The 11351-nt window shown below is 33.9% G+C and overlaps 1 protein-coding gene and 1 non-coding gene across 2 annotated transcripts; one reads left to right on the top strand and one right to left on the bottom strand.

Annotated features, from left to right (window-relative positions):
- The first annotated feature begins 2246 nt into the window (after positions 1-2246).
- LOC128036428 (small nucleolar RNA R71) lies at positions 2247-2353 on the top strand. Its single transcript, XR_008193225.1, has one exon. It is a non-coding gene; the product is annotated as a small nucleolar RNA R71 (small nucleolar RNA).
- A 6854-nt stretch (positions 2354-9207) lies between these two features.
- LOC105784585 (hypothetical protein) lies at positions 9208-11351 on the bottom strand. The gene is made up of 4 exons (XM_052627017.1): positions 10425-11351; positions 10113-10211; positions 9363-9427; positions 9208-9259 (listed from the first exon to the last, which is right to left on the bottom strand). The coding sequence occupies exons 1-4, from the start codon at positions 11349-11351 to the stop codon at positions 9208-9210; spliced, it is 1143 nt and encodes a 380-aa protein (XP_052482977.1).

Below are 11351 nucleotides of genomic sequence, written 5' to 3'. Positions count from 1 at the left end.
TCCTTTCTTTGGCACGCACTGGACAAGACTTACCCATGAACTATTTGAGATGGGGTAAATTATACCCGTATCTAACCACTTGATGATTTCTTTCTTGACTACGTCCTTCATGATGGGGTTTAGTCTTCGTTGTCCACCAATCGTCCCTTTTTCGCCATCTTCTAAGATAATCTTGTGCGTGCATACAGATGGTCTAATTCTGTGAATATCGGCTATGTTCCATCCAATAGCCTTCTTGAATTGTTTCAACGCCATGATGAGTTTCTCTTCTTGCTCAGTAGTTAATTCTGCTGAAACAATAACATACAGAGTAGAAGAGTTACCTAAATAAACATATTTCAAATGTGAGGGAAGTACCTTCAATTCTAATTTAGGTGGCTCCTTGATTGACGCTTTTGGTTGGGCATAATCCATCTTCTCTAACTCCAAAGATTTAAAGCGGGATTGCATATTAAATCCCCTTTGATTAGTTTCTAACAAAGCTAAGTATTCATCTTCCTCTTCATCATTTGGATGATCTGATGTCAAAATTTGTTCCAATGGGTCATCAACATAATTGAGTTCTTTCTCCATGATTAAATCCTCTAAATCGAACACTGTAGAACAATCATCAATTGTGTCAAGAAATTGCATGGACTTAAAAACGTTAAATGTTATCTAATCATCCTGAACACGCATAGTAAGCTCGCCCTTCTGCACATCAATAAGGGTCCTTCCGGTTGCTAAGAATGGTCTTCTTAATATGATTGACACCTCTTTATCTGCTTCAAAGTCTAGAATCACAAAGTCAGTAGGAAATATAAATTTTTCTACACATACCAATACGTCATCGATTTTTCCTTCTGGATGTGCTAAGGATCAATCTGCTAATTGAAGTGTAACAGTAGTAGGTCTAACTTCACCTATCCCCAACTTCTTAAATATTGACATGGGCATCAAGTTGATACTCACACCCAAGTCACATGATGCCTTACCACAATATGTTGCTCCAATATTGCAAGGTATGGTAAAACATCCAGGATCCTTCAATTTTAGGGGTAGTTTGTCTTGAAGATATGTACTGCATTCCTTCGTTAGGGTTACCGTGTCAAATTCTCCAAGCCTTCGTTTTGTAGACATGATATCCTTCATGAATTTGACGTAGTTCAGCATTTGTTCAAGTGCTTCAGCCAACGGGATATTGATATGAAGTTTCTTGAGTACATTTAGGAACTTCTTGAATTGAATTTCTTGCTTCTACTTTTGAAGTCTTTGAGGGTAGGGTGGTGGAGGTTTCTTTAAAGGAACTGGTTGATTCATTTTTTGTGGCAATTTTGCGTTTAACGGAGTTATTAGTTGATCAGAATTAGCTGGTTCAGAAGTTACCTTGTCAAATTTTGCAGATTCAATTTTCAATGAAACTGGAATTTTAACACTCGGTTGAACTTCCTCTGAGTCTTGAGCGTTAGCTGTCTCCTTCTCAGCTTCGACGGAATTGAGCTCTAAAGTCTTTTCGCTCATCAATGTTAACGCTTTACAATGCTCCTTCCTTAGATTCCTTGAATTCTCCATATCACTAGGTAAAGCATCTTGTGGTCGATTTCTAAGTTCAGTTGCAAGTTGGCCCACTTGATTCTCCAAATTCCTTAGAGAGGTATCATTTTTCGCCATCTATGCCTTTAATAGATTATCTAGGCTATTGGATGGTTTAGCTTGGGTTGGTTTCTGAGCTTGTTGGGAAAAACTAGGTGGTTGGGTCGATCTAGGTTGGACATAATTGTTACTGGTTCCTGCCCCTTGGTTACTCCAGGAAAAATTCGGGTGGTTTCGCCGTGTTTCGTTATAGAAATTGGATTGTAGCCCTTGCCTTCCTCGATTTTGGTTCTAGTTACCCATGTAATATACAGATTCTGGGTTCGATGGATATTCTTTGAACAAATGTCCTTCCCCACAATAAACACATGCTACATTTTCAAATTGATTTAGTGGTTGTGCTGGTAGTAAGATTTTTTAACATTGAGGATATTGATGATACTTGAGATACGAGAGAAGTAAGAGCGTCTACTTCATGTATTTCAACAACTAATCTTCATGACGCTGCTCGATTGGTTGGCCATTGATAATTGTTGCTGGCAATCCTCTCAATGATTTCATAAGCCTCATTATAAGACCTAGAAAGGAGAGCACCATTAGCAGAAGCGTCCACTACCATCCTCGTGTGAGCATTGAGACCATTATAAAATGTCTCAATTTGTATGCAATGTGAGATTCTGTGATGAGGGCACTTTCGTAATAATATTTTGTACCTTTCCCATGCCTCATACAATGACTTATCATCGATTTGTTGGAAAGTAGTGATCTCGTTCCTCAACTTAGCATTCTTGCTAGGCGGGAAATAATTCATAAGGAATTTTTCTACTAACTCTTGCCATGTTGAAATTGAGTTTGGTGGTAATGAGTTTAACCAAGCTCGAGCTCTGTCCCTTAGTGAATATGGGAACAACTTCAATTGTAATGCATCTTCGGGTACTCCTGCTAACTTGAAAGAATCGCTCACCTTCATAAACAGTCTTAAGTGTAGGTGAGGATCTTCAATAGGCATTCCACTGAATTGGCCCACTGTCTGAAGCATCTGAAACATGACTGGCTTCAACTTGAACTGTTGTGCCTCAATTTCGAGTCTCTTAATACCCGGATTAAGATCATGAAATACTGGCATGGCATACTGTCTCAAAGTTCTATCCCTATCATCAGCAATAAGAATAGGATTTTGAGCAAGGCTTGCTCCGTTTCCTTGATTCAGATTTTCGATGTTCGTCTCTTCAGTCCTTCTCTGACTTGCTTGTCTTCTTCACTGTTGAAAAGTTCGTTCAATCTCAAGGTCTATAGGGAGTAAATCGATGATTCGGTCAATACTCATAAACACCTGAAATAATCACAGAAAAATTAACTAAGTTAAAATTTGAACAGAAAAATAAACCAAAATGCAAAACTAACAACTTCACAAATAATGACTTTTTTAAAACACAGTCCCCAACAACGGCGCCAAAAACTTGGAACGACGGAAATGTGCAAGTGTACACAATCGCAACAAGTAATAAAGTGACAAGTAAATATCGAGCTATCGTACCCACAGGGACTGTGAAAAGAATAATTTGTGAATGCTATTTAAAACACTTTGGTCAAGAAAAATATTCTGTTTGAAGAGGGTGATTAAAAACTAAGATTTTAAACTAAGTAAACTAAATAAATAAATCTCAAATGCACGATTTCAAACTACGATTTTAATCAAGATGACATAATTGTGTTAGATTAATTACATTTCTTAACTTAGAATTATTAAACTCATGTTTATATTGTTACGAATAAGTTCACGACAACTCGGTAATTTGCTAACTTAAGAACATACTCACCTACCAAAATCCATTTATCTCTTGACTATATCCCTATGTCAATTCAATCGATTAAACAAATCTTAATAGGCAAATATGTTATTGCACATACATACTTATTAAATCGAAATAATCTCTTGTACATATCCCTATGTCAATTCAAACAATTAACTCGATTTAATAAGCATATAAAAGACTATGTGAGGTAACAAAGTATCCTTACCTTGAAACAGTTTAATCACAATAATCTTGCAAGTTATGCAAGACAAATGTATCGTCAGATATCATTGTTAATCTAACCCTCAGCTACCTTAGATGATTAAACATGCACTGATTAAGTACTGTGTTCATTAATTACAATTTCAATCCGTTTAAATAATTAATTCATTAGTTACCTAACAATTGTAATGCAAGAATAACTTAGTCATGATTTTACTTAATCAAGCATCTTACTGAGGCCTATAACAACATAAACACAATTTCAATAATTTTAACAAACGAAATGCAATCAACCTAACAGGAATTAAATTCAATTAAATTGATTAAATTAACCATTCCAACAACATAAATATTCATAGATATGTTCAGCATAACAACAACAAAAATTAAAGAGATAGGGAACAAGAATCAAATCCAGTGTTTTTCCGTGGCTTGACTAGTTACTCCGTTCTTCCTACTCCACTGTTCTCATCAACCAAGGTTGCTATGAAAACTTAATTGTTGCTCCAGATAGTTGATGAATGCCTCTTTCCCAAGAGGAGAAATCAACAAGAGAGCAAGGTAATTTTGGAATGGAAAAGAAGAGAGAAAGTGGAGAGAAGAGAGGAAAGATGTGAATGCTTGAGGTGTGTTTCTCAAATGAACAGCCTAAGGGGGTTTTTATAGCTGAGTAGGGCTGCTAAAAATAGCTAAAATTATCAGCAAAGGGCCCTCCCTTGGCCGACCACACATGTGTCAAGGTTGATAATTTAAACTTTGCTAATTTAGGCTTGGGGCAAATCTATAAAACCACCAATTGTGGAGGGGTTTGAATGCAACTTGAACAAGTCTTCAAGGGCCTCTTTGAAAGATTAAATAATCAGCTAATAAGCTGATTTGGGTCAACTCTAGGGATAGTTTTTGGGCTGTCCATTTCTTGGTCAGTTCAGTTCAACTGGACCACTTTTTCATAATTAATTAATAATAATTTATTAACCCAAATTAAATTAGATATAAATTGAAATTAATTATATTATGAATTAATAAATATAATTTTGGACCATATTAGGCTAAAATTTAGTTCGCCTCGGTACTTCAAATTGCTTCTCGTTTTGCGCTCTAGCAGTGTTTGTCGAGCCATTTTTTGCTCTTTATGCAAATCTGTCGAAAATAACCAAAATTCATCAAAATTAATTATAAAATTAACTAAAATTCAACATGTTCATATTTTAAGTGCACTTTAATTATTTTGTAAAAATTAATTATTTTTTCGACAAGAATTTTATCGAAACTGTATGATTTTAAGTTAAAAAGAGTATGTAAAAGTGTGTAAATTTTATTGTTTCCAAACAACCAGAGGGTTTTACAGTCTCAAAAAAAAGGACTGTAACACCCCAAACCCGGTCTAAACATTATGACTGAATCTGGTGATGTCACATTGTAACATCCTTTACCCGTATTCGACGTCGGAATAGGGTACGAGGCATTACTAAAAGACATACATTTACATACGTATTAAACCACGTTAAAAAATTTCATCCAAATTAAAACTTTTAAATTATTAATGTGCTTTTATAATTCTTTATAGCATATCCTCGAAATATTATATTCACAACAAATAGGGCCTACGAGACCCGATATTTACTCATGTAATTCAAAGCTTCATTTCCATCTCATTCAATTCACAATTTCTCATGTTCACAATTCAAATCAATTTCTCAATCCAATATAAATATTTCAATCATCTAAAATATAATTCAAGTTACACGAATTTACCAGATAAATTGCATAAATACCAAAATTCGTGGATATTTTGGTAATTTTCTATTTTTCTTCAATTTCCACTCAATCTTGATATAAATTAATATTTCGTTCAATTTATTAATTTAAATAATAATAAAAATTCATTTCATGCAATTTGGTCACTTTTTGACATTTTACAAATTTACCCTTAAAATATTACTTTTATTCAATTTAGTCCCGAACTAAAACATGCAAATTAGCCATTTTAATGAAAACTCATGCTAGTTGAATAATCATATATTTTCCTCCTCCTCCTCCTCTCCATTCCACATCCTTAATGTATATAACATGCTTATATGTAACATTATCTATAATTTCACTATTTATTTATTTGTTCATTCAAAGTTATCCACTTGAGTCATTGTAACAAAATTATTTATATCTTGAGCGATGTAACTGTGAATTGAGATCCATTAATTTTCCCTAAAACTAGACTCGCATATCTTATTACTATAAAAATTTTAGAATTTTTGGTTTAGCCAATAAGTACAGTTTATTCTTTAAAGTCATCCCTATTTTGCTGTCTGACAGTTCTGATCCTTCTTCACTAAAAATTAATTATCTCCTTGTACAGGATTTGGATGATGTTTCTGTTACTTACACCGTTCTTCTATGATAAACTAGACTTAATAAGATTTAATTCCAAATTTTGTTCATCCTATAATTAGATTTCCATAATTTATGGTGATTTTTCGAAGTTAGCCTACTGCTGCTTTCCAAAACTGTTTTAATGCAAAATGTTGATTACTAAGTTTATAACTTCCTTATTCATTTTCTCTATAATATTTTCCATCACTTTCTATTATTTCCTTGACTAATATATCAAGAAAAAAAAACTTCATTTAAGAAAAATCTACTATAACATCATTTCCATGCATTTTCAATAATAACAAACTTAAAAATATATTGAAATCTTGATGTTCTTACCTTGTCCTATTGATTTCAATCTTTAACTTGATTTTCTCTCTCCTCCAGCTTCTATTTCTTGAATCTAACTTGATATTCTAGCTCCCTATTGTCTCCTTGTTAGCTTTATCTCTTGATGGATATGAAAATTCTTTTGATTTCTAAGTGAAAATGGTGATTTTTTGGTGAAAGGACCAAATTGTAAAGAAAAGAAAGTTTCTTTCTTTCTTTTCTCTTCATACGTTGGATGCATGGGAAGAAGATGAAGATTCTTCATCTTTCCTTCCATATATATACTAAATAGAATAATAATAAAATAATAAAATATCATTTAAAAATCAAATTAAAATATTAATAAACTAATATTTAATTAATTAATTAATCTAAAATATCACCAACATCATCATTGCCTTCTAGATTTCTCTCTCTTCTAATTGATCATTTTGCCCTTTATAATCTTTAAAAATTCCATCGTTGAGTCATCACTTAATTTGATAAAATTGTGATTTAATCCCTCAAAATTCTTCACCTTTTCAATTTGGTCCTAATTCATCCATTTTCCTTAGTTTCTAGATTATTCTACCCTTAAAATATTTACACTATTGGTCCTTCAAATTTTTTGCATTTACACTTTAACCTCTCAAATTTCGAGTACTTACTCTTGGGCAACAAAATTTTCTCACTTTTGCGATTTAATCCTTTCTTGAATTAATATGTCATAATATAATTCCCAAAGTTGCCATAACTCAAGATTTCCCTTTTTGTCACTTTATTTCATTATTTTACTATCAAGGATACCTACTTTCTTACTGTAGTAATTTTCGGGGTATTACAGTAGTAATTTTTGGGATATTATAAGGACTATGTTTGCTTGCTGAAAATGTCCCTTTACGATTTGAAACAGTCACCAAGACAGTGGTACAAGAGGTTTGAGTCATTTATGACTTCTCATGATTTTAAAAGAATTAGCTTTGACAGTTGTGTTTAGTTTAAGAAAAACTGTGATGGTTCTTTTGTGTATCTACTCATTTATGTTGATGACATGTTGATAGCAACGAAAGATAAAGGCGAGATAAGAAAGGTCAAAGCCCAACTAAGTAAAAAATATAAGATGAAAGATTTGGGACCAACAAAAAAGATAGTTGGTATGGAGATTCTCAGAGATAGAAAAACAAGTAAATTGTACCTAAGTCAGAAGGGGTACATTGAGAAAGTTCTTTGCAGATTCAATATGCAGAATGCTAAGCCTGTTAGTACTCCTTTAGCAAATTTATTTCGGACTTTCATCGCCTTTGTCGCCACAATCAGATGATGAGATTGAGTACATGTCACATGTTCCATACTCTAGTGCTGTGGGATCTCTCATGTATGCTATGGTTTGTTCACGTCTAGATTTATCATATGTAGTTAGTGCAGTTAGCAGATACATGGCGAATCCCGGTAAAGAACATTAGAAAGCAGTTCAATGGATTTTAAGATACTTACGAGGTACTACTAATGTTTGCTTACAGTTTGGAAGAACAAGAGATGGAGCTATTGGGTATGTTGATGCTGGTTTTGCTGGAGACCTAGATAGAAGATCTCTCACATGTTATGTCTTTACAATCGGAGGTTGTGCAATCAGTTGGAAAGCCACTTTGCAATCTACAGTTGCTTTGTCTACCACTGAAGCTGAGTACATGACGATTACTGAGGCTTGTAAAGAAGCTATTTGGTTGAAGGGACTCTTTAGTGAACTCAATGATGACCTTCAAATCAATAAAGTATTTTGTGACAGTCAGAGTGACATCTTCCTTACAAAAGATCAAATGTTTCATGAGAGAACAAAACACATTGATGTTAGGTATCATTTTGTTCGTAATATTATTGCTTGTGGTGATATTGTTGTGAGCAAAATTAGTACTCATGAAAATCTTACAAATATGATGACTAAGTCACTTCCTATAATCAAGTTTGAGCATTGCTTAGACTTGATTGGTGTTCATTGTTGAAGTTAAATCCTTAAGGGGTTTTATGGAAGAGGTGGAGAACTTGTTCGTTGGGAGTTCACGATGAAGAACTTGCTCATTGAGAATTCATGTCAAGGTGGAGATTGTTAAAATTAAGTGACCCAAATCCTTATTTAAATAAAATACAGAGGTAAAATAAAATAAAAGTAAAAATCCCTATAGAACTATACTTCTTTTATTTTATTTTAGAATAATGTTTTTTAAACCTTATTAAACTCCATCTATTTGATATTGATTAGAATAAGGTGTTTCAATCTTACTACACTCTTATTAAAATATGGTTTTACAAGCCTATAAATAGACATAGTCTACTCTTGTAATAATTCAATTCGACATAGTAAATTATCTTCTTCTCTACCGTGGTTTTTTTTTCGAAAGGCTTTCCATATAAAATCATGTGTTCTTTATTTTTCTCTTTTTTTTCTTTGCGATAAATTGTCATTACCGACATTCTATTTTTACACAAACTATGGAATATAAAAAATTTCAAATAAAAGAATTGCAATAATATTATTTTAAGTCTAAAATTGCAACAATGATAAATGCTTTTATGAAGATTATTACACAGAATTTGTAAGAAATTATTAGCAACATTCATTATTATATTATCCAATGGTTACATACTACTCCTCACTTTGTTAAAATAATCATACTATCGTTTCAATTTGCAGCTCTCACATAAATAATAAACCGAATATCCTCAATGACCACAACCAACTGGTCACTGATCTTTGTCCCAACACTAAAAAGAATTGCAGACTCGAAACCTCACTCAACTATAAGACCAACCTTCCCTCGTTCGCACACTTCAGGGGATTCCCACACTAAAGCTTCTCTGGAATCTCAAAGTTATCCTTCAAAGCTGTAATCCAACGATATGATCATAGCTTGATTAGGAGACCCTAAATAACTGATTCACATCAAGCAAAACCGTAAGAGTACCTAAGGTAGCTAAATTGACCACCAAACTGCCTGCAAAATGGAACTCAAAACAGCAGAACAAAAATCACTCCCCGTGCCATTTGAGAATATGCTCTAAAACCACTTAATATATTCCATTGTTCTCTAAAATCACTCTTTTTCTCTCTCTAAAAACTGAGCAACAGCTAAAACCAGAGTTACAGAAGACATATCCCCTGCCTACAGCAAAAACAAACCCAAACCACAAAACACTAGGATTACGATCCCTTACAATGAAGAAAAACATGTCCCATGAAGAAGGGTGGTATTGCTAAGAGCATATGGATTCTTGAAGTTGGTGAGGCAAGTGGTGAGGAAGATTGTGTTTAATTAGAATTGCATTTGTGGAATTATGAGGCTTGCATTTCATAGCTTCATTTTTGCAAGTTGAAAAATAGATATGAAGGGCAGAAAGAATATAGAAAATAAAGGAGAAAACTGACTCTTCATTTAATCAGTCCCATTCATTTGATAGTAGGGACGGTGGATTTATACAAAAGTGGAAAAGAAAATGACAAAGTTGGTTACTCCTGAGAGTAACAAATTCGACAGCTGCCAACCTTACAGCTAAGCTGGTATGCTGAGTCATTCCATTTTAAGTTTGTATCTTTTACCCCATTCATTTCAGGAGCAGCTCTACTAGATATGCTAACATTGCAAACATCGTGTATTTGTATATATTAAATTTTAATTTTGGTTGAATTTTTAGTTTAAATTTTACATTTTATTAACCGTTATATATGTGGCACATTTTTCTATTAACTCATGTGTAAATTGGTAATAAATTATGTTAAATACAGAATATTGCTTTCTAGTCCTTTATTTTCTTATTTTGATTCACTTGGTAGCACCTTCAGGATCTTACATAATCCTCTTCAACATCCCTGCGACTTGAATATGCTTCTAAACTCTCATCTTCATGCTCGATACTTTTTGCCATGGAATGACGGGATGATTGCCTCAACTGGAAAGCTAAACAGTTTTATTACAATGCAAAGAGACTCATTATTAACAAACTAGAATATGTACTAAATTTTCATTAATCCTTACAAATCTGAATCATTTCTTTACATATAGTTAATTCATTCATCTTTCTTTTCATCTATACAATGCAAAATCTAATAAACAATAAACAAAACAGAACATAAATGGAACTCGATTAAACAATTGAAACAACATGAGGAGCTTTCCCATCATCAACAGCCAAACTTACATACTTGGCTGCAAATTCCTCATCTTCAGCAAGCTCTCCATGTAGAGCCTTGGCATATATATAGAAAACTGTATTTGCAGCCAAATTATAAAACAAAAACACCATAGAGAAGGTCGAAGTGACGAAAATATTCAAAACAAATGGCCAACTTGTCCATTTATCAGCAGCTGAATCTCCGTATGTCATAACTGAGCGCCAGGTATTAATCGAAATGAAGAAGCCGAAAAACAGTATAATCTTCAAAGCAACCCCTTTCATTCCTTTAACTAAATTTCGACTTCGCTTTAATGGTTCAAACCCCCAGCTTGATTCAACGACGACAACTACGTAAGCAAATATCCAATTCACTTGTAAATGAACCACAACAAACAAGAGAATAATCACGTAAACAAGGCAAAGGAAAATGAAATAAGGTGAAGGGTAACGAACTTGGAAGCCTAAAATAACTACTGCAGAAAAGGCTAAACCAAGGATCAAACTGATCCCAGAAACGATAAGCTGGGTCATAAGGCAAGTCGAGAAGAGAGGGAAGAAGGAAGTGAAAGCTGCCTTTATAGCGGATAAAAGCTTGATGGGTCGACCGTAAAAGCCGTGAAAAATGCTGTAAGTGATGGAACCGGTTGCCAAGAGGGAGAAGATGGAGATGGGGAGGGTGTAAAGGAGATTGAGGATAAAGGTTTTAGTGGGGAAGATGGAGGGATCTTGCTGAAGGAAGCTGAGGTAGAATTCAATGGCGATAAAGGGGTAGATGGATAAGAAGAAAGAGAAAGGGAGGAGGAAGAGGAGTGAGAGAGCTAGGAAGTGGCGGGAGTGGGCTTTGATTATCCGGCAGTATTCAGACCGGATGGTCCAGAGGTCGATCTTTAAGAGCGGTGGTGGTGGCGTTACCAT

The sequence above is a fragment of the Gossypium raimondii genome, chromosome 13 (assembly GCF_025698545.1).
Source record: "Gossypium raimondii isolate GPD5lz chromosome 13, ASM2569854v1, whole genome shotgun sequence".
NCBI classification, from domain to species: domain Eukaryota; kingdom Viridiplantae; phylum Streptophyta; class Magnoliopsida; order Malvales; family Malvaceae; genus Gossypium; species Gossypium raimondii.
This window is presented reverse-complemented; position numbering and strand designations above follow the sequence as displayed.